General features: G+C 32.7%; 1 protein-coding gene across 2 annotated transcripts in view; it reads left to right on the top strand.

Moving 5' to 3' along the window:
* The window catches only part of LOC150094566 (inositol hexakisphosphate kinase 3-like), a 73,830-nt gene extending 50,732 nt beyond the window's left edge, over positions 1-23,098 (top strand). For both annotated transcript variants that reach the window (XM_090411855.1, XM_090411854.1), the window contains exons 4-6: positions 7,410-7,501; positions 15,533-15,708; positions 22,306-23,098. In XM_090411855.1, the coding sequence (XP_090267981.1) occupies positions 7,410-7,501; positions 15,533-15,708; positions 22,306-22,914 (877 nt within the window). In that variant the 3' untranslated portion in view covers positions 22,915-23,098. The remainder of the gene's footprint in view (positions 1-7,409; positions 7,502-15,532; positions 15,709-22,305) is intronic.
* Positions 23,099-24,438: the final 1,340 nt, after the last annotated feature.

The raw sequence follows: 24,438 nt of genomic DNA, 5'->3' as shown, positions 1-24,438 counted from the left end.
CTTCTCTCTTGGCACCTTGTCATGTGCCTTTTCCAGATCGATAAAACTTAAATACAGATCTTTGTTATATTCCCATGCTTTCTCGACTATTTGTTGTAAAGTGAAGATCTGATCCTGACAGCCTCTATTTGGCCTGAATCCAGCTTGTTCTTCACCAAGCTTTTCTTCCACAATTCTTCTCAACCGTTTCTCAAGTATACTTGCATAGATCTTGCCAGGAACACTAAGTAGGGAAATACCTCTGTAATTCTCACATGCAGTTTTATTTCCCTTTTTATATATGGGTACTATGAGAGCTCTACTCCAATCATCGGGAATTCGTCCCTCTGTCCAGACTTTCTAAACTATGCATTGCAGCCACTGTAAGACTCTTATACCACCATACTTCAGCATTTCTGGTTGAATATCATCTACTCCTGCTGCCTTTCCACATTTCAAGCCTTTGGTGGCTTTTTCTACTTCAAGTATGGATATGTATTCCTGACTGCATGCCTGGTCAGTGTTTTTTACCACTGTGCTGTTATCACTGCTTGTTTCATTTAGCAGTTTTTCAAAATAATTACTCCATACTTCAAGGATATCTTTTTCTCCCATTTTCATGTCACCTTTATCATCTCTAATTCCTTTTATAGCACTCTTTCCTCCATTCTTAAGCTTCTTCAACAACCTCCAGAATATTTTGCCACCTTCTTGATATTTATTTTCTATATTCTTGCCAAAGTCCTCCCATGACTTTTGTTTAGCTAGTTTTACAGAGTGTTTAGCATTCTTGCATTTGTCTCTATATTCTCTAAGAGCACAAGCTGGCTTATTTGACAGGAACTTTTGGTATGCTTTCTTCTTTTCCTTCACTGCCTCTTTAACCTCCTGTGTCCACCAAGGAGTTCTGATTTTTTTATCCTTACAAACAACCTCACCACATGCCTCTCTGGCAGAATCAATCGATGTTTTCTTCAGAGTTTGCCACTGAATCTCCAAGGTTTGATTCCTGTTCTCAAACTCTTTCATTTTTCCTTCAATAATCTTTGTGTATTTTAGTCTACAGCTCACATCTGAGAGCTGCTCAACTTTTATTCGCTTTAAAACTTTCTTACATGTTATTCTTTTCAATATGAAATTCAATTTTATCCTGCTCAAGACTAAATAGTGATCACTTCCAATTTCAAATCCTCTGTACACTCTGGTGTCCTGCACCAGGGAGAAAACATCACTATCAACAATAACATAGTCAATGAGACTTTTCTTATTCCTAGCCTCTTCTCTCCATGTGAATTTGTGCACATTTTTATGTTGGAACATGGTGTTAGTAATAACCAGTCCATGTCCTGAGCAGAAATCCAACAGATATTTGCCATTATTATTAGTTTCGATTTTATTATTATATTATTATTATTATTATTATATTATTTTATTTATTTTTATATTGTTATATTTATATTTTATATTATTATTTTTATATTTATTTTTATTTATATTTATTTATTATTGATTTCAAAAATAAAACTTTTGGCTGCATTGACAGAGAAGCCATATGAAAATTAATGTATTATGACATACTATGTAAAACTGTCATCTAAATTAAATATCAGCAATTTAATTAATATTTTTTTCTTAAAAAGTTGATCAACTTAAGAAAATTTATGAAAAATATAAAATGTAGATTGCACACAGTGAAGAACTTTCAGAAAAGTTTGAAATTAAAGCAGGAGCAACATTCACTCCTCAGCAATATTTCTTATTGTTGTAGACTTTGTTATGAGAAATGCCATGAAAGACAAAAAAATTAAAAAGGAATACAGTGGAATATAATAGAACAGCTATGTGACTTGCATTTTGCAGACTGCACAGTTTTTATGCCCACAAAATTCTGCGAGCCCAGTTCTGTTAGTGGCGGTCTGCACAGTGGAGAGATTATGAGAACCATGTAGTAGATGTAATAGCACTTCACAGGGTTTGAATGCAGCTACTCAGGGCCGGTGGAAGCGAGCATGCAGGCACCGCTGCCTCACCTTTCATAAGTTCATTTTTAAGAAACAAAATTTTTATCATGAAAACAAAAAATTCTTAGAATGATCAATATTAAAATAAATAAGGTCGGATACACCGAATAAAAATTAAAAAAAATTGTATATTGCCGGCTGTTTACAATTTTGCAGCTAGAGCAGGCTAAATGCTTGCCTGCAGAATGTTGTGTCCATTGCAGTCTATCTATCAACGGTTTTTATGTGCAGAAACAAATTTTCGTACAAAACATTTGTTGCTAGTTAACCAGTCATATGGTATGCATCTCAGTAGGCAACTGACAGTAGCGCAGTGCGGACTATTATTTCGTCTCTGTGTCATGTGTAATAATATCTTGTGGGTATAAAATAGAAATGGAATCAAAAATTAAAAAAAAAGTTATCCAGTGCACAAAATCGTAAGCATCTGCTGTGAAAGAAGCAGATGTTGAGAAACAAACTGGGACTCAATAAATTTGTTAAAATATTAAAATATTCTGATGCAGATTGTAACCAACTCGATACATCAGAAATCAGAGTTGAAGAACCGTGCACATCATCCAGTTTGCATGAAAGTACTATTGCAACTATTCAACAAGATAACAAGACGCAGGATTTAAGTGAAAAACAGTTAGGAGAAGACTTAGTTGTAGTTCACCATGAAACTAACACATTGTTAGTCTCTGTAAATTTAGAAGATCCAGGTGAATGGGGAAATATTGATGAAAAATTACGAGTTGTTTTAATTGAAATGGGGCCTGTTTAAAAGAAAAATATAATATATCCCAGAGGCACATATGGCGACACGTATTATAATAGAAAAATGAAAAACGGGGAGCTCGTGCCAAGAACATGGCTCATTTATTCCGAAACTTGAAATTCTGTTTTTTGCTTTTGTTGCAAACTTTTCACACCTACTCAATCAAGTAGTCTTGTAGAAGGTTATAACGATTGGAGAAATGTAAGTACAACTTTGCACAGACATGAGACTAGTTTAACTCACATGAAAAATTTCTTAAAATGGAAGGAAGTTGATAAAAATTTAAAAAACAAAACTACTATTGATTTAGAGACTCAAAGGAAAAGAAACATTGGATGAGTGTTTTAGAACGCTTGATTGAAATTATAAAATTCCTTGGTAGCCAAAATTTAGTTTTTCGCAGATCATCTGATAAATTATATGAAAGGAATAACAGCAATTTTTTAAAATTAGTCGAACTGTTTGCAAAGTTTGATCACGTTATGGAAAATCATGTTGAAAGGACCCTACAACAAAACAATAGAGTACACTATTTGAGTAAAGACAATCAAAATGAAATATTGGAAACTTTAAGTAACGCAATCAGGGATACAATTTTATTATCAATTTGAAAATCTAAATATTCCATAATTTTAGACTGCACACCTGATGTAAGTAAAACAGAACAAATGACTATTATTATTATTCGCTTTGTTTCCTGTGACAATGGAATTGTCAAGATCAGGGAAAACTTTTTACGTTTTGCAGATATATCAGATTCCACAGGGCGTGGTTCATGTGCAACAACAATGGAACAACTGGAAAAATGGAACATTCCCATTGAAGACATGCGAGGTCAAGGGTATGACAATGAGACAAATATGAAAGGGAAAAAATATGGGCTCCAAAATTTGCTTTTGAACAAAAATCCTCGAGCTTTTTACGTGCCATGTGCTGCTGCTCATACTCTAAATTTAATCATTAATGATGCAGCCAAATTGAATGCAGATACAATTAGTTTCTTTGCAATTATTCAAGAAATATACAATTTCTTTTCATTCTCTTACAAATGTTAGGCAATCCTTTTAAAGTTTTTTAAAAAAATTAACATTGAAACAGCCATCAGATACGCAATGTGAAAGTAAAATTAATGCAATCTGCCCTCTACGATATCAGTTACGAGAAATTTATGATGCACTGTTTGAAATTTTAAATAATGAAAATTTTAATAAAGAAACTCGGCATGAAGCACAAACATTATTTTCTAAAATAAAGGACTACAAATTTATTTGCTCTCTTATAACTTGGTGAGTAAAATGTTTCAAGACAAAAATATGAATTACATTTGCTAAAAATTATATTTGAAATATAATTTTTACAATATGTAATTCATATTTTTACAAAAATATGAATTACATTTGAAAAATATGAAATATGAATTACAATTGCTTTAGAATCTATCGAAAACTTAAAAATATTCTTACAAGAGTATCGGTCAGATACAAATTTTAAAGAAGTTCTAAAAACGGCAAAATAACTGAGTGAAGAGGTGGATGGAGAACAAGAATTTAAAACTGGTATGGAAGTTTGACGACGAAAGAAGACATGCCAATTGGACTACGAGCTTCATGACGAAACGCCACAATCGCCAGAAGATAAATTTAGAGTGAATGTGTTTTATACACTACTAGACGTTGCAATGTGTTCGTTAATAGAACGTTTTGAACAACTAAACACATATTATGATAATTTCAATTTCTTGTATAGATTACTACAAATTAATAACGAAGATTTACGAAACAATTGTGACGATTTAGAGATTCTCTTGAATGACGTCGACAATAAAGACGTAAATGCAATAGAACTGAACTATATGACGAATCATGTGCTTTCCGGGATATTTTTCGGAAGGATAATTTAAATATTCAAAACCCTTTCGATATTCTTAATTTTATTGTGTCCAATAATTTATCTTTCCCTAACTTTTCAATTGCTTTAAGAATACTATTAACCTTACCTGTTAGTGTAGCGAGCGGTGAATGTTCCTTTTCCAAGTTGAAATTGATTAAAAGTAGGTTTTAATTTAAAACCTACTTAAGAACAAGTATGTCACAAAAAAGCTTGTTGTTAGTTTGGCGTTAATAGCTATTGAAAATGATGTATATGCGGAATTAGACGTTAAGACCATTATTTCTAATTTTATGAATATGAAATCAAAAATCCTAAAATTTTAATTTAAAAAAATTTCAAGTATATTTATGTAATTTAATTTATTTTCTGTTATTCTGTAAAGATGTTATTTTTTGAATACTTATATTAAATGTTCTAATTATTTCTGGATTCTTTTCTTATTTTCTCATCTATCTGAGTTTCTTTTATTTTCCTAAAAGATAGTTCCTCTTATAAAAAATTATTAAAAAATTTCACAAGTCGCTAAGAATTTAGTAACTTGTAAAATGCAAGAATTTTTTAAACTTTAGTTCAAATAAATTTTAACTTTAATTAAAATTCATTTTAATTTTGTTAGCAATTCAGGTTGGTGAGAAGGCTATAATCTCACTGATTAAAGTAAAGTGGCTTTATCAAAATTTGCTTTAACTTTTGAGAATTTTTTGAATATTCGGATTTTTAACGATTATCCTGCCTAGTCAACATCCCTGGTTCGTTGCATTTAGCGAACCAACGTGTGGTTGTTCTGTCAAAATTTATTTAAGAAATTTCAAATAATTTAAATTTTTATTATTGTAAAAGAACCACACACACACGGATCATTACAGGAGGTGCTTAGATAGACATTGCATTCAGGTGGTAAAGACCCTAGCGCCGGCTCTGCTGCTGCTTGTTATTTTCAACATGCTAAAAATACTCGGGATCAGTAGATGTTTGTGTATTGGACTATTAATCATTATAGCAATACAGAAGACATATCTGACCACCAAAGAACAGATCGACCATGCTGCATTAGTCAACAACCTAGTTAGAATGCAGAAAGTGATGTTACGAGAGATGAATGTTTTGCATAGAACGATGCCATGTGTACTAACTGATGACCTGGGGATGAGACACTTCCTAACACCACAACGTATGCAGTAGAGGGTGATAAAATCAAAGGCACTTCTCTAGTGGTACAAAAACAACAGACACAGACGAGAAGACCAAGGATTCAGAGAGGTCATCACCTTGCATCAGTGATGGTTTATTGGGGGAGTGACATATCAGAGGTATCGAAATTGCATTTCTGCAAGAAAATGGTCCAAACCTCCACCAAAGTGTATCAAGATATCAAGCTGGAACCTATGGTACGAACCCTGAATAATACTTTGTTTTACACTAAGCAGTGGACTTTCCAATGGGACTTGCCAATACTCATGAGGCGAGGACCACACAAAAGTAGTTGGAAGCAAATGCACCCGACCACATATCATCTGATTGACTGTCTGAAGTCCTGATTTGAATTTGTTGGACTTCAATTTTTAAGCAGGACTTCAAAGTAGCCTTCAGGAAATGACACACCATTTGGAGCAAAATAGCAGTGACGTAGTGTTTCCGTTTTATGTTGTGTGTACAGCCATCGATATGTGACCTCACAGACTTCAAGCATGCATGAAGGCAAAGGGGGGGGACATTTTGAATATTGAGCACTGCTATATGCACATTATACATCTGGTTTGTATGTGCTGAAAGCTGTAAATGATTTACTGATTGATTAAAGGTTTATGTGCTGTTCAAGTTATAAGTTATACTGGCACATACACAACACATGAAGGGGAAAAAATGATAAAGCTAAATGAAGAAGCCTTGCCTGTCAGATTAAGAGTAAATAAAATGAAAATAAAACACAGAGAAGAAGACATTACTGAATGGTCAAATTTAGAAACAGTGGAGAACTTTGATTAACTTGGATCAGTAATAATAATAATAAGCAGAGATGAGCAGAGGAAGATATAAAATCTAAGATATCAGAGAGCATAGAAGATTTTTGCATGTTAGGAAAAATATGGGGATCAAATGAAATATGTTTAAGAAACAAAATTAGATTATTTGATACAAATATTAAATCACTTGTACTTATTGAATCAGAAACATGGATAACAAAAAAAGGTAATTAAGAAAAAACTTCAAAGCTTTTATAAATAAAATATTTTTCAAGTCATTAGAGAAGGCTGCTAACATTTGAGGAGAATTCTGCATGTAAAATGGTTGGAAAAGATATTCAATAAAGAATTATGACAAAAAAACTAAACAAAAAGCAATTAAGTATGATATCGATCAGAAAAAATGGAGATGGATAGGACATGCCTGAAAAAAACCTCTAAAACACTAAGCTAAATAAGCATTAGGGTAGAATCTGCAAGAAAGAGAAAAACAGGTAGTCCAAAGGTAAGCTGGTGGAGAGACATAGAACAAGAGCATGGAACGAACTGGACTCAGATGAAGGTCAAGGCCCTATGTTCCCAGTGGAGTAAAGAGGAATAAGTAAGATATAATCCTTTATTTACATTATTTAGAAAAGGGAATATTTGTTTTTGTATTCATATATCTGGAATTATGTTATTCTTGAAAAAGAATAGTTAATTTTGTAGAGAAAAAAATTAACATTTATGTCTCCTATAATAATATTGTACTTATGGAACCATATGTTTACTTAGTCATCTTTTAATCTTTTACAGGGTACAGATATGCACTTGTAATGATAAAGGTTTGTTACAAAAAGAGTGGCAGCAATTAAGAACAGATGGTTACACTCATCCTAGTCAGAAATGTATCCTTGACTTATTTTTTTCTTATTTATCAGGATGTGGTTATATAATTATGTAGCAAAAATGAGAGCTTGAATAATAGCATAGTACTTGGCAAAACCTACTTCTTCACTGTTGCACAGTGCAGTTAGCCTTCTGAAGATGTATATTTACAATGCTCTTAGTAAGCTGATATGTAGGATTTATTTTTATTTTTTTTTTAATATGGCAAATTCATTCACCAAAAGCTTTCCATCCATTTGTTAGTCTGACTACTACAGTACATGGGTACTTGGATGAGCAAATAATTAGATAACCCAGGAATTAGATTATCTATTTCTGCTCTAAACACCAGACATGATCTTTATCTTGATTCCACTTAAATCCTATGGTAGTCTCACATTGGGCAGTGAAACTTATCTAACACTTAATAATTTTTATTTTAAAGAAAAGTTCCATATTATGTATTATGCTCTAGATATTATTCATTATTTGTTACTCATCATAGTAGAAATGAATAGTTTAATATTATTTTTTTAATTGGCTGATGTTCATTTCTAATCCTAATATTGAAACATAGTTTGGTTTTTTTTATAGTAATTAGCATCATTATAAAAATGTTTGTCAGTTAGTTAATAAAAAAAAAAAATTAAAATACTAAGAGCTTCATTTTTCAAACAATTGAAGATTTTTCTGACCTGACCATTTGGTTAGCCCATCATCATCATCATCAAATTCCTGATATGTACCCCTCAAGGGGTCTACAGGATATGATAGTACTACATGAAAAATTTACATCATTACTAACTTCCTATCTACAATTTTCCTCCAAATCAGTCTGTTACTTGTCAAGCCTCCAATATTATCATTATCAGATCTTATATTTCTGTCATCTAAGGCACGTTGTACCGTATCAATCCACCTATATCTTGGTCTTCCTCTGGGTCATTTTCCTGCCAACCTGGCAGAGAACATTTGTTTTGCTAATCTTTCCTTGCCCATTCTATTTAAGTGACCATACCACCTAAGATTAGCTCTGCTAACGCATTCCTGGATGCCGACAATGTCAAGTTCTTTCTTAATATCCTCGTTTTTAATATGATATTTCCATTGATGCCATCTGTTCAGGCCTCTAATCTTTCTTAGGACTCTCATATCTGTGGTCTCTAGTCTTTGGTCAAGTGTTTTACTTCTGACCCAGCTCTCGGATCCATAAGTTAAAACTGGTTTGAAAACTGTCTTGTATACAGCTAATTTAGTGTTCTGACTAATTTCTCTCTTATTCCATATGAATTTATTCAGTTGACTGCCTACCATACTGGCTTTGTTGATTCTGCTGTCTATTTCCATATTTAATTTACCATCTTCAGTAAAAATCGTGCCTAAGTGGCTGAAATGTTTTACTTGTTCCACAGGTTTCCCATTCACAACACAGTTGACATTTTCAACAATTCTACCTATTTTCATTGTCTTTGTCTTTTTAATGCTTACCTTCATACCATATCTATTACAACAGTTATTCACTTTAGTCAGGGAATCTTGCAAACTTGTAGCCGATTTATTTAGAAGTACAACATCGTCCGCATAAAGCAGTGAGCTGACATTAACATCTCCAATTCTGATATCATGTTTAATACCACTTTCCTTCATAATTTGATCCATATAGATAATGAATAACAGAGGGGATAATGTACATCCTTGTCTCACACCAGATTTAACATTGAACCATCTTCCTGTACTTTCATCAATTCTAACTGCTGACGTACAACTCAAATAAAGACTAAGTATTGCTTGATATAATGCCCCATTGACACCATATAACTGCAGCGTATTGAATAGCTTCTCTCTTGGCACCTTGTCATATGCCTTTTCCAAATCGGCAAAACTTAAATACAGATCTTTGTTATATTCCCATGCTTTCTCAACTTTTTGTCGTAAAGTGAAGATCTGATCCTGACAGCCTCTATTTGGCCTGAATCCAGATTGTTCTTCACCAAGCTTTTCTTCCACAATTCTTCTCAATCGTTTCTCAAGTATACTTGCATAGATAAAAAAACTTCTTTCAAAGTTAATGGATATTCCAAGAGAATTATTGAAAAATTTCTTCTTAATCCTCCTAGACATCACTCAGAAGAAACAAATAGATTCGAAGGCAATATATCTATTCCTTACATAAATACTGTTTCACATAAATTAGCAGAAGTTCTAAGAAAATACAATATCAGAACCTTGTTCACTCCACTTCCAAAGATCCGTTTCTTAATAAGCCGCCCAAAACCTTGTCATCATCAACTCAAATACCCTGGTGTATATAAAATATTGTGTGATTGTGATATTCCTTATTTTGGGCAGACAGACAAATCTGTCGAATTGCGTATGGAAGAACACATGAGGGACATTACTTGCAAGAGACAGTTAGCCAGTGCATTATCTAGTCATAATCTTTTCTCGGCTAATCCTAATGATGAAAACCAAAGTCACAAAGTCTGCTGGGAAAAATCCACTAACATCTTCCGTTGCAATGAAAAACTAGAGAGAAAAATTGTGGAATCTAGAGAAATCATCTTCAATCCTGTTCATCTAAATAATAACTTGAGCTACAACCTCCTAGATTGTCATTCAGCTGTAATCATGTACTGGCGTTCACTAGATGCTACTAGCATGCACTTTCCATAGAATACAATACAGTTAACGAAAGAACAGCTTTAAATACAACCACAATGATTTAGTGTCAATTATGTGTAGAGACTTTCTATGATGTTCATAGTTTATTTAAGTTTCAGTGTTTTAGTGTTTTTTCTTTCTTTTATAATGTAACCTGATGAAGGCTGTTAAGCCGAAACTAGTTGTGTTTTTATATTAAAACCTTTTTACTTAAATCTCGGTTCTAGTCATTCAATTCTTTATATATGAAAAAAAAAAAAAAAAAATATATATATATATATATATTTTTTTTTCGATTTAAAATTTAACAAATCGTTTCAATTTTGGTTTCAATCAGAGCATTTGAGTTGCTTAATTGTCAAAGCTAGATAACTAGGTAGAGAACTTCACATAATCGCTAAGGAATAAAATTGTACTTACTGGGATATCTGTCCAATTTACCGTCACATTATGCACCCATTAGTAATCTAGGATACTGAACAAATGAGGATGGGCTGGTAATTTGGGATTTAGCTGACTAAATGGTACCTATATTGGTTTAATAAAAACCAAAAACAGAACAATATGATGTAATGTCATGCTGAATGGGACATTGCCCAGTTTAACAAGCTACTTGAAAAGTGCTTCTGGAACAAATTCAAATTTACTATCAGCAGAATTGAAGAACAGTTCCATCATCATAAGAAGTATCAATGGAAAAGGTGATCTTATTGATGTTATTTGTGTTCCTGAGACAAAGGAGACTAAAATATGGTGAAAAATAGGTACATAAGATATATTCTATTCAGGCAATAGTGATTAAGGAAAGAAAGGAGTAGTTATAGAATTTAGCACTGAACATGAAGATAAAATTCTAGACTGGCAAGCAGTTTCAAGTAATGTGATCTGGGCAGAATTTGGAATTGGACAGTGAAACATTTATTTGTGCCTGTGGTCTCATAAAAAGGTTCTACTAAGAAAGAAGTGGAAGAATTTTTCAAGTCATTAGAGAAAGCTGCTAACATTAAAAAAAAAAGGCAAAGCTAGTCCTTATTGAAAATCTAAACAGCTGAGAAGTAAATGAATGTCAGACATACAGAAATGTTTTGGGAAATTTTGAAGATAAGGAGTAAGTGAATGATAATGGTAAATATCTACTGGATTTCTGTTCAGTACATAGACTAGTCATCCTAACACCACGGTCCACATAAACCTTGCACAAATTCACATGATAGAAGACTAATAGGGAAGATAATATAAGAATAGGAAACAAGATGGCAAATATTGGAAATAAACAGAATTAGCAAAGCTGGTATGGTAGGAAGTCAAGTGAATAAATTTACATGGAATAAGAGAGAAATTAGTCAAAATACTAAACTAGCCATATACATAGTGCTAAAACCAATTTCAACTTATGGATCTGAGCTCTGTCTGAGATAAAACACTTGATCAAAGACTGGAGACCACAGATATGAAGTCCTGAAAAATATTAGAAGACTGAAAAGATGGCAGTATCACATTAAAAATCAGGATATTAGGAAGGAACTTGACATTGTTACATTCAGGAATGCGTTAGCAGGCTAATCTCAGGTGGTATGGGCCACAAGTGTTCTTTGCCAGGATGTCAGGAAAAAGAACCAGATCTAGGTAAATTAATACAGTAAAAGTGCCTTAGAAGAAAGAAATATAATATCTGATGATAATGGAATGCTGACAGATAACGGATTAATATGAATGAAAATTGTCAATAGGAAGTTAGTAATGATGTAACTTTTTCATGTGGTATTATCATAATATCCTGTGTGTCCCTGAGGGTATATGCCCTGCTGAAAGGTTTGAGCAGTTTTTGGCGGTAAACAAATATTATTGGAGAAAAAAAAATGAAAGAATTTGTAAACAAGAATTAAACCTTTAAGTCTATGTGGCAAACTCTAATTATGTGCCAGGAAAGCATGTGATATGGTTGTTTGGAAGGATAAGAAAAATGTGAGCTTTATGGTGGACTTAGAAGTTAGAGATAGTTCAGGAAAGAAAGTTCCTAGAAGTAAGTTAGCATGTGCCAGAGAAAAATGTAAGAAAGCTAATCTATGTGTAAAGATAGCTAAACAAGTTATGGAAAAACTTTGGTAAGAATATAGAAGTTATATCACACAAATAAGAGTGAGCATGCATTATGAAATGCATGCTAGAAAAGTTAAGTGTTGAACAGAGTTAAAATTAGAGTATGAAAAGAAATTGGATGAAGAGATATAGGTGTGTGAGAATAAGGTTGAAGATCTGTTGTATAACCTGGATATGAATTTTGAAATAAGGACAGATGGGTTATCAGCATGTATGCTAAAGGAATGTTCAAGCTGAACTGGATTGGGCATTGACATGCTTGTATATATATTGAGTCCCAGCTCCAGAAAGATCTGGGTAGGAATGGAAATAATGTATGATAATTCCATTGTATAAGGATGGTGCAAAAGCTGATGCATCTACCAACCTATCCATAACTCTGGAGTGGTAGTGAAACTTTTAATGACATTATTAAGAACTCGCGTACAGAAATGGATAGACTAACTATACTTTGCAAGGAAAAGCATGGGTTCACTGAAGAGAGGTCATGTTTTATCATTTCACTCATATTTTATAATAAGGTTATGACTGAGTTAGATAAAGGTATGCTACAATACTGTTGGACTTTGCTAAGACATTTATAGGATACCACATGAAAGGTTGTTGAATAAACTGGAAAATATGTACTATCAACCTGGATAAGTGGGTGGCTGACGGACAGGTATTAGAAACTGGTATATGAGGTGGTGTAAAGCTACCAGATTTAAGGTGACCAGTGGTATGCTCCAGGGACCATTCCTTGGACAAATGTTGTTTAACTATATATTAATGATATTGGAAAGGGCCTGGCAGGGGATCTTTAGTTGTTTGCTGATGTTCCAAAGATAGATAGTGCAATGAGATGCTACTGATATATAGCATTACAGGATAATTTGAATAGGCTGGTAGTGGCAAATGATAATGGCTTTTAATTCAATGTTAGTAAGTGTAAGTTATATACTTTGACATAATGAAATATCCACTGGCATATTCTATTGGTGTGATTATGTTCGGAGTAACTGACAAGGCTACAGATCTTTGGAGTTATGGTGGATAGAAAGTTGAAGTTCAAGGGTCACATAGCAAAAATTGCAAATATGACTATAGTTGCAGTTGTGGTCAAGGTGTTGGAAAGATTGGTAAAGAATAGAATACAGAATTAGGTTGATGGACATGGCATTCTTTATGATGGTTAGCATGGATTTGTAAAGGGCCTGTGAGTGCTTACTTGAATTAAGTTTGTAACGATCTGCAATTTTGTGTGAAGTGAATCCCAACTAAAAAAACCATTTTTTTTTCACACTTTGATGAATATATGAAGTATAAATGGAGTGAAAAGCATTAGGATTCCAGTATGTATGTGTTGGTTAGATTATTTTAAAATAAACTAATGTTGACTCACGATACAGTTGACTGCATGGAAGTTTAAGTAAATTTATTTATTTGTATAGGGTTCCCCTCTGTCTCTTCAACCATCCCTCTGACTCTTCAAACATCACCTTATCATAAGATAGCATCTTATGATAAGGTGATGAGTGTGTTAGATAAGGAAGAATCGTATACAGTGATATTCTTAGACTTTGCAAAAACGGTTGATAGATTACCACATGCTAAGTTGGTGTACAAGCTGCAGAGGATGGGAATATGTAGTATATTGGTTAGATGGATCCAAGATTGGCTCTTTGAACTATACTAGCAGGCTGTGTATGATGGAGCAGTGTCTCAAAAAAGAAGGGTAACCAGTGGCATGCCCCAGGGTTCTGTTCTTGGGTCCCTGCTGTTTAACTTGTTTGTAAAAGTCATGTGGACTGACTGGGGATCTTCAGTTATTTGCTGATGATGCAAAGTTGGGAAGAATTATAAGTAGCACTACTGATGTAAATTCCCTTCAGGAAGATTTGAATAGACTTTTTACTTGGACAATGGAATGGGGTTGTAGTTTTAATATCAATAAGTGCAAGGTGTTGCATTTTGGAGTGCAGAAATATAAGGCTGTGTACTATGTCGATGGTGCTGTAATGCAGGAAGTGGATGAGATTAGAGATTTGGGAGTGATGGTTGACAGTAGACTGAAGTATAGAGGGCATATAGCTAGTGTTGCAAAGGTTGCACATCGTAGTACTGCTATGATAAGAAGTACTCTAACATGCAAGGATAAGGAAGTGGTTGTGCCACTGTATAAGGCACTGGTCAGACTACACTTGGACTATTGTGCTCAGATCTGGTTGCCTGGTTTTCAATGTGATGTGGAGACATTGGAGAGGGGCTAGTGACTAAAACAATATCAGGACTTTGGAATGCTGGCTATGGAGAGGTTGAAGTTTGGATAGGAGGAAGTGAGGTGATATGATAGAGACGTTTAAGTTAGTGAGAGGATTTTATCAGATTAATTCAGAGAGGATTATAAAAAGAGTAGAAGGTGAGAGGGGAAGAACCAGAAGTCATTCCTGGAAGTTATGTAAAAGTGTGGTGAAAAAGGGTGTGAGGAGTAGATTTTTTACATGGAGAATTGTCAGTGAATGGAATGCATTACCAGAATGTGTTGTTGTTAATGCAAGGAGTGTTAAGGATTTTCAGATTCTATATGATAAATATGTTGTCAGTTGAATGAAGTTGAATTATCATTATTATTACACCCCCCATGGAGTGACTCATTGTGGGAGGTTCATTCAACCTCCCACAATGGGTCACTCCATGGGGGGGGGGGGGGTTAATAATGATGATAATAATTATCAAATGTCAAGTCTGTAACACACTTCTACCACCAGAGTTCAGAGTTGAGATTTATTTGAGTGTAAGGTGTTCCTCAACAATCATCCTTCCTATCCACACTTATCCATCCAATCAAAATGGATGCTGCATGATTTTTTGCTCTGTAGGCCAGTTAACAATATTTTGCACTCTTGATTCCATTGGTTAATATTTAGCATATGTGCATCTGCCTTTCCTTTGCAGCTGAGGTTTTGTGTTCATGTGTTAAGGTTAAAATGTTAGAGGACATCATATTGTAAGTATAATGCAGTATAAATAGCACTGGGAAAGGATTAAAAACAATTTTAATTCTTCCAATATTTCACTCAGTCAGAGATATCTTCAGGGAATGCAAACTAACACTTATAACACACGTAAAAGCAACACCATGCTAAATGAAACACATGGATTTAGTATTGTATTGTGTTGTGTTGCTATTTCATTTAGTGTTGTAATTATTCCTTTATCTCTCTGATAAATCTCTGTTAATGTTTCTCTAATCTCATATTTAACATTCTTAGTAAATATTTCAGGAATGATTTCTTTCCTATAATAATTAGATTTTATACTACTGGAAAATGTGGCATCTCGATTTCATCGCCCTTGTATATTAGATTTGAAAATGGGAACTCGTCAGCATGGAGATGATGCATCTGATGAAAAAAGACATCGGCAGATGGCAAAATGTGCTGCTAGTACTTCAGCAACATTAGGAGTAAGACTCTGTGGAATGCAGGTAAATTCTCGTGATTGTTAGAATAGAATTCTTCATATTTCCAGTTTTGATGTCTCTATCAAATATCTTTGGAAATTTGTAGACTAAAGGTTAGGAATACTTGTTCCAGAGTTTATTGGATATTGAACTTGGATAACTTAAATCCAAGTTTGCAGTAAATACAAATATAAAGTATATGCAGAAATAAGGAATTCACTGTAATAGTATTTGCTATAATGAGAACTAAGTATTAATGATTTCTACTGGTAACTGTTAGAGTTTTGTATTGCTGTTTATCATTTTTATTCTGTTATTCTGCATACAGGAATACTGTTACCTTTGTAATTATGAAAGTTCAGCATATCTGTTTACTACCTGTGTTGATATACAGTGAATATTGCCTAATTGATGATGGAATAGGTTATCAATTTGTACTTTAAGCACTCTTTGCTGAAAGGTATTTCCCTTTCTGGTCAAAAGGAGAATTCTTTTTCCCTCCAAATTGAAAGATATCTTGTAGTTTTTTCACTAATAGTGTCAACTTGACTCTGTTAAGCCTACACTAATTTGAGTTTAAAAAAAAAAAAAGGGAAAAGAACATTGTTAAAGTCTGCTACAGTGAATTTGGAAAAAAAGTATTTCCCCTTTACCAGACTGGTCCTCATGAATAAATGCCTTCAGAAGTATCGGTTTTCAGCGACTACCATGATTGGTTCCTTTCCTGAAACAAACTTCTTTCATAGGACTCTTGAGAACTTCAGATGTCTCCTTGAACTTAGTGAGCTAGGCCCAGCATTGCAAGGAATTGGCACGTGACATTACACCTGAAGGTATTAGTGTATAGGATAAATTAACATTGTTTAAGTATCTTCAGTATTTTTTGATTAAAAGTAATAAATACATTTTGAATATAAACTCTGGGACTAAGATTGATTTAAACCATTAGTTTGTATTATCTCAATATGGAATTATTAATCTTATTATTTCAACCTTCCACTAGAAGATATGTTCATGTAGGGTTACAGTGGTGTGAATTACTCAGTTCCTCTTATGTACTGAATGAATGAGGTTTTTATAACTCTTAAAAAAAGTGTATGAAGCAGTTTGTTTTTGAAGAGAAAACCAGAGTACCCAGAGATAAACCAAGATTTGATTACTGGAATAGAAAAAGAAACTTGCAGATGTGGAGTATACTGAAATTGATATACTTCAGATTTCCCACTACTTTGTATAAGTTGGATTGTGCTTATTCAGATTATTCCAGTTCTTCCTTTTATCCTCTTTTGATTTTTAAAAAATTTTCCTGTTTATATTTACATATGCACAAAAACAATTTTAAAATGTTTAATAATGTCAATTACCTATTACTCAATCTCTTAACAGCTAATAAATTGATATTACATAACAGTAATCAACAAAAATAAAAATAATTAATACTACCAACATTCAACAGTGATAATTGCATATTCATCATGCCATTAAATTTTAATAATAAGATGAAATGTGTTGCTTAATCATTAATCACTTTACTCTATTATTAACAGCATTTTAAATTTAAAGTAAACCAACTCTGGAAATTCATAATAGTTAACAATTCCAAAACATCCAACATGTTAATTACTAATAATAATGATTCTTAATAAATATATTTATTTAATCTGTTCTCAGCTTACGACATTCATGTAATATATTTTTAAAACTCTAAATATCAGAATCCAGAAAGATCCCTTTGTTAAAGGTCATTCATATATTTGACATTCTTAACTGCAGAAAACAAACTTCTTTTATTAGTTGACTGCAGTTAAGAATGGAGAATATATGAATATGTCTACTGTATTTTGATATACCAAATACCATTATAACAAACTACAGTTGACGTATGTTACAATGAACAGGCTATAACAATGTGTGGTAAAGTCTTGGCCTTAGTTCAGTAGAACCAATGCTATTTTAAACTCGCTGTTTAAAGAAGTGCGTTGCAAACAGTGACAACCGGAAAACCTTTATGAAATTAAAAATGAATTTTCAAGTAAATGACATCAATCCATGCCTGTAAATTTTCAAGTAAATGACATCAATCCATGCCTGTAAATTTTCATTTGCTAACACAAATGTGTGTATATTTTTAACTTTATCTACCCAGATCAACAGCTACATTTACATCTGTATTGGTATGGCAATAGTTGTGAAAAGGAGGTTGCTGGGGAAGGTAGTCCTGCATAATGTTTACACAGATTGGCTGCTGAAAACCATCAGCTCAAAATACAACTGTTAAGAATGACTGTAGGAAGTACTGCATAAAATTTATTAGCATTTTGTTTAAAACTAGAAACTTAAAGAACAGAGAACTTTTTTTTTTAGAAAACCTTATGCAGTAATTTCCTATTTGATATTGCATCTTCCATAACAAAAAATCAAAATTAAGAAAATAATTGATATTGTGAATCAGCTGTGAAGGAAAGGATGAAAAAAAAAAAAAAAAACCATTAGCTGTAGCAGAATGAGGGGAAAAATTTATAAAGGGTAGGGAGGATAAGTCAAGGTAAACCAGCATGTAGTAACATACAGAAGTTTGACTACCCGTTTTTACAATGCACAGTGCCATTTTTTATTTAAAATTTAAATAACAAATGAGATATGAGATTATTAATTAAATAAGAATTTTAAATACCCAATATTTTATAGCCAAGACAACAAACACGACCTTCTAAAGAGTGATAAATTTAGAGATAAAATTGCAGATAAGGTCAGTGAAGAAATTTAATTAGGAAAGTTGGAAGGGGGGAATAGAAACAATGCAGAGGAAATAGTGGAAAATCATATAGGACAACAGAACACAAATGAAATGGCAGAAAATCATATACTGAAAACAGAATATAAAGGATCAGCCGGAACCATACATAAAAGCAGACAGAACAGCAGTCGGGGAAAAAAAAGTACAAATTAGAACAATAATGGGACATAAAGAAGAGCATGAAGTTATAAAATGAAAATCCAGAATTAATGTTTCAATTTCAAAATATTACAATAACTTAATGTCATTTACCGCAAATCTTTGTAACTACTTTTACAATCAAAAATAACCTAAAAACTTCAATTTGATAATTGATTACCTCCAGAATAAAAAAAATTACGTTTTTTTTTGTTTGTTTTTTTTAAAAAAAGAAAACATGATTAAAAGCAAAGACATCTAGCCTGCATTAGTCAGAAGAAGTCAGTGATGCCCAAACTGGGTTCTGTGAATTTTCTTCAAGAATTATTGTAGGAACAAAAATTGCAATAAAATATTTTATGTTATGTCAAGCACAAACAAATTTGATAATTGTGGGAAAAATCAGTCAGTTTTGCAAATTTTTTGGCTATTATAACTCTGATTTATGGGCAGAGCATCATAATCACTCCATTACCACCTTCTTGAGTGATAAATCACAGCCTGACAGCTGCATCCATAAGTATCACATATGCATTGTGCATTTTTTAACTGGGAGTGTGGGTGGACTACTTGTGTATTTTTCCATTGAAATACAAACTTATAAAACAAGCAAACATTGTTCTTGGCACTATTTGTGATCATAAGTGAAGAAATTGTACATACAGTTTTAGAAATCTATCTGTGGTAAAATAGCTGTTTGGTAGTGACCAATGGAGAAGTTTTTGAAAAGAAAGATGTCAGTGAAGCAGATAATGAACATAAAGACAATACCAAATATCACAGCCAAATTATTATTATTATTATTAAGAGAGACCTCCAGGGAGTCTGAAGCTCATCGAGGGAGGCCACATACTACACAAACCAGCTATCATACTTATTCTTGAATTCATTCACACTGCTTGCACTCACAACATCCAGTGGCAATCCATTCCAATCATGCACCACCCTCCGAGAGAAAAATCTAGCCCTTACACCCTTCTTGGTGGCCTTCATTCGCAGCTTCCAAGGATGCCCTCTTGTCCTTTCCCCACCCTCCATAAATTGAAAAATCCCATCAATTGAAATCCTGTGTGACCCTTTCAACAGTTTGTAAGTCTCAATCATATTGTAAATGAAGGCTGTGCCATTGTAATCATATGCTGTTAATTTCTCTTTATTTTAAGTGTCGTTATTTATTTTATCCCTTATATATTATCTATATCTTTATATGCCGTTATTCTAATTTAGCTGTGTGCCCTTTCTCTTTCTGAATCTTTCTTGTTTATGTTATTATGTACTACAAGTCTTATGCCTGAGATACTAGAAAATTTATTTAACTGAGACTGCACCATTGATATCATTAATTAGCATAAAACTCAATAATATGATCAGTAGATTTCTCTCTCTCTCTTTCTCTAACACAAATTCCTTCAATAAAACTTGACACAAACAGCCGTGGTCTATTCTTTTACTTAACTTTACACTTCAGCTATCTCACTTAGTTTCCATTTACAAGTCCGATTTATTTAGGAACACTGCAGTTGTAAAAATAAACAAACAGGCAGCACTCTTTTAACAAAAAGAACAAAACAATTTATTTATATTACTATACAATACTGTATACATGAATTTAAACATTAGGGAGATTTCTTTTTCTATCCATTTATAAAATCTTTAGCATAAATTATAACCTATTTACTTTAACACTAATTAACTTCCTTAACTCACAATCTTATTTACTCTCCACTTACAAATCCAACTTATTAAACTTCTAGTTTACTTGCAAAGAGGTTAGCTAACTCTCTGTTAAGTTATCTTTACAAATTTTATATCACTACTATTGAACAATCTCTTAAAAGTCCATCTACAACCTACTATGAGAGGGAATATACAAAAGGTTTTAACTTACAAAAGACTCTGCATCACACATTGTCAAAAGTCTTTCACTACAGTCTTATGGCATTTCTTTCATTCTCAGATCTTGAGCTTCCTCAGGAATGTCTGGCTTCAATGATATATCTCAACGGGAAAATAGTGGGCTGTGAACTATGACCAGCTAAAGGTTGTTCTCCCACGGCGAAAGAAAAAACTTCCAAGCAAAGCGGCTTCAGGTAATTTACATCGCCTTTTCTCCTCTGCTTTGGCTCACCGAAAATGCCCTGAACGACTGCCGTCTCATGTAGCTTGAACTCCTGCCTCTAAGAAACTGTAATTGCTGCCAACTGTCTCTTTTGATTCTCAAATGGGATCCCTTTCTCTTCTCGGCAACTGGAAGCTCTTCCAAAAACTGAAACTGCTGCCATCTCTCTGCTTCAGGAATTTACATTTGCTTTTCTCCTGTGGCTTGGGATCGCCGAAATGCCTGGACGACTAGAAGCTCTCTGGCGACTGGAAACCTTCTGGCAAAACTTCACCAGAAACTTCATCTCTGGTGCGACTGGAACTGGGCAGCCTACTCTCTCTAGCGATTTCTGGATCCGGAAAGTAACATAATGGCTGTCATAAAAACTTATGAGTACTGCAGTATTGCCCTATTCTATAACTTTAATAAATTGCAATGGCTCTTTGACTAACCCATATAGCATACTGGATGACTACACATGATGTAAGCACTTACAAAAAATTTTTTCAGAAAAAAAAAAAAAAATTTTAAACCACTGTAAAGCACAACTCGGTTTTTTTTTTTCATGTCTTATGAAAATTTGGTATGTGCCCTGTTTGTTGTCTTTCTTGGTATTTAAGATGATATTTAAATTATGCCACATATTTTGCAATAGATAATGATCAATTGTGGGAATTACTGTCCATATACAGTCTTTCAGGTTTATTCATCATTGGAGGTATTGGTAGATAGTAAACTTTCTTTCACAAATCCCCACAGGAAAAAAAGTCAAGTGAGGTCATATCTGGAGATAGTGAAAGTGCACAAAACACATTCTGGCTGAATTACCATTTTAAGTTAATGCATTACTCTGGTGGCAGAAATGAAAATAATCTCTTTACAGTGGTATGGGCATGACTTTTTATAGTTGCACTCTTATTGAGAACACTTACATTATTTAAGGTAAAGATCAAAGGGTACCTTTGCTCAGATAAAATACTTAGTTCATAAGGAATCTTTCTTTGTTTTCAGGCAAGGACATTAAAATATTGCCAACATTTTGTGATATAGTTGTAAAGGCTTTTCTGTAATAGTAGTACTTCTTATTTGGATTAGGGCATTTCACTGTTATTTTGTTTTATGTGATGTGATATCCACTTGGCAGAGAATGGTGTGGGAGAGGAAAACAAATCCAGAAAATCAACAAAACAACATCCAGTCCAACATGTGGATACAAAAAGATGTTTACATTTGCCCAGACTATTTCATTGTTTGTAGCCCACTGTACCTCGCTAAGAATGTTATGTCATATGCAGATTTTCAACACATTCTGCCTAAACCATCTGATCTGCTTGTTTTCTTCATTTGTCACATTAGGAATGCTAGTCAGCAATTATCTGAATGAATATCACATTTTCATTGCACACAAATATTACCTATTCCTGCTTTTTTTCTGTTTAATTTTGCTCTACTCAGGATTTTATCTTGAATAATTATTTTACTCAGCATATGTAATTACATCTATATTATTTCTAAAATTAAATGCAATTTTTATAATATTTTCTTAGTTTGCATTTTCACATTTTTGCTATTTATAACATTGCAGGTATACCAGGCTGATGTGGGAGCATATATATGTAAAGATAAATACTATGGTCGTTCACTAGATGAAGATGGATTTAAGAATGCCTTATTCCAGTTCTTCCATAATGGTTTCCATTTGAGAGTTTGTCTTGTGGAAAAAGTTTTGGAAAAGCTGAGTGAGTTGCATAAAGCTGTTGAAAAACAGAATTCTTTCCGCTTTTATTCTAGTTCTCTACTTATAGTATATGAAGGATGTGAAAAAGATGAAGATGACAGTTTAACAGATGAAGATGACTCTCTTGCAGACTGTGATAATCTTTCTAAGGATGAGGAATGTTATAGAGGTGCAAGTGGATTCCAAGGACATGGTAATAGTAGTAATGAAGATTCTTTTGAAAGTAGTTCAGAGTCTGCATCTTTTGAATGGCCTGCAACAAAGCATAAAAAGCATAAAGCTTATGGACCACTTGTGGATGTAAGAATGATAGACTTTGCCCACACTACTCATGAAGGATATGATGGAGATAAAACAGTTCACCGAGGTCCAGATAATGGGTTTTTGTTAGGTTTAGATAGCTTAATGAGACTTCTTATGGAGGTGCAGGCAATAGGTGATAATGATGACAAATGAACATTCATTGTATACAGTATTCTAATTTATGTTTGAAATTTTGCAACTGCGGCTTAAATTATGTAATAAAATAAAACCTTATTCATTCAGATTACCAAAACTTAAATAATTTTTCTTATGTATTTGCTCATATATATAAAAAAAAAAAAAAATCTGTTGGATGGATGTAATAGGTTATACGACATTCCTGTGGTTCTTTTGTCTGTTTTCATTGATAATAGAGAAATGTTGTTCTTGGTGACTTTCATGTGTTTGATGAACAATTTTAATATTTCTTTGTTCAAAGATGTGTTTCATTTTGTAGTAACTGTACAATTAGGTGAATCTTCAGACAACTTGATTTAAAAAAATTGGGGGAAAATTTAGTCTCTCATAAAACGTATAAACTTTTTACAAGAGTTTAAGTTTTGTAATCTGTGCAAGCTGAAAAATTATGCAATGATTTCTGACTTGGAAATCGTATTAGTATTTTAAGTTTCTTTCCAAACCTACTTTGTTTTCTTTCTTTGCAGCTCATTAATATAACTATCTTAGAAAGTACTATTTAACTTAGAGTTTGCAGTCTTTTACTGTAAAAATTTAAGTTATTGATTTTATTATAAATTTGTCGTTTCATTCAGCATGATTTCTGAATAGACTATTCATATTAAACACATCATTTATAATTTTTATGATATATTCATTACTGAAGATACTGATTATTTCAGTATACTTTTCAAATGTAATAATGTTGTATGCTAATTATTATGTGCATTTGATATACATCATTTCTGCAATAGAAATATGTGTTGCTATTTACAGCTAAAATATCATTGAATTTAACTGTAAAAATTCTAAACTACTTTTTATTTATATATTTTTATCAATTAATATTAGTCAGTGGTTTGCAACATTCTTGTTTATCGGTTTTAAATTCATATTCTGATTTTTGATTGTTTTTTCCCCCACCTAGTTTTTAATTTGTTCTTGACTATTAAACTACTGGTAAATTTATCTTTGAGAGATATTTATAAATTACAAACTAAAAAACTGATTAATACTTTGTAAGATAATCGTAAATGTACCAGGTTCTTACTTAAGTATAAAATGAGTTATTGTAGCACAATTAATTTACTTTAAAATAATATTTATATATGAGTTATAAGTTAAATTGGTCTCATTTTATCTTGTGAAGCTAAATATGCACAGCAAATGACCTTTTACATGTCTATGGAAAAGATATTGCATTACTTTTTTTATTTGTTTTTTGTATTACACAGTCATGTGATATGTATTTTTCACAAAATATATAACCAGTTATATAGGTAAATTAATTTATGCTTTATTTTGAAAGTTTTATATAAATAGGGCATACGTTTATTATGCGGTGTAATTAAAAACAAGCTATAGCTTGTTTTTAATAAATGCTATTATAACTCTCTAGATAAGAAACAGTTAATTTAAACTGTCAGGATTAACATAAAATGTGATATGTGTGTTGTCTGTATAACAGACACTTTTTTTTTTTTTAAACTAAACTTTCTT

This window comes from Typopeltis vanoorti, chromosome 22 (genome assembly GCF_054136105.1).
Source record: "Typopeltis vanoorti isolate ZY-2024b chromosome 22, IOZ_Tvanoo_1.0, whole genome shotgun sequence".
In the NCBI taxonomy this organism is placed as follows: Eukaryota; Metazoa; Arthropoda; class Arachnida; order Uropygi; family Thelyphonidae; genus Typopeltis; species Typopeltis vanoorti.
The sequence above is the reverse complement of the archived record's forward strand: the minus strand, read 5'-3'. Positions and strand labels throughout refer to the sequence as shown.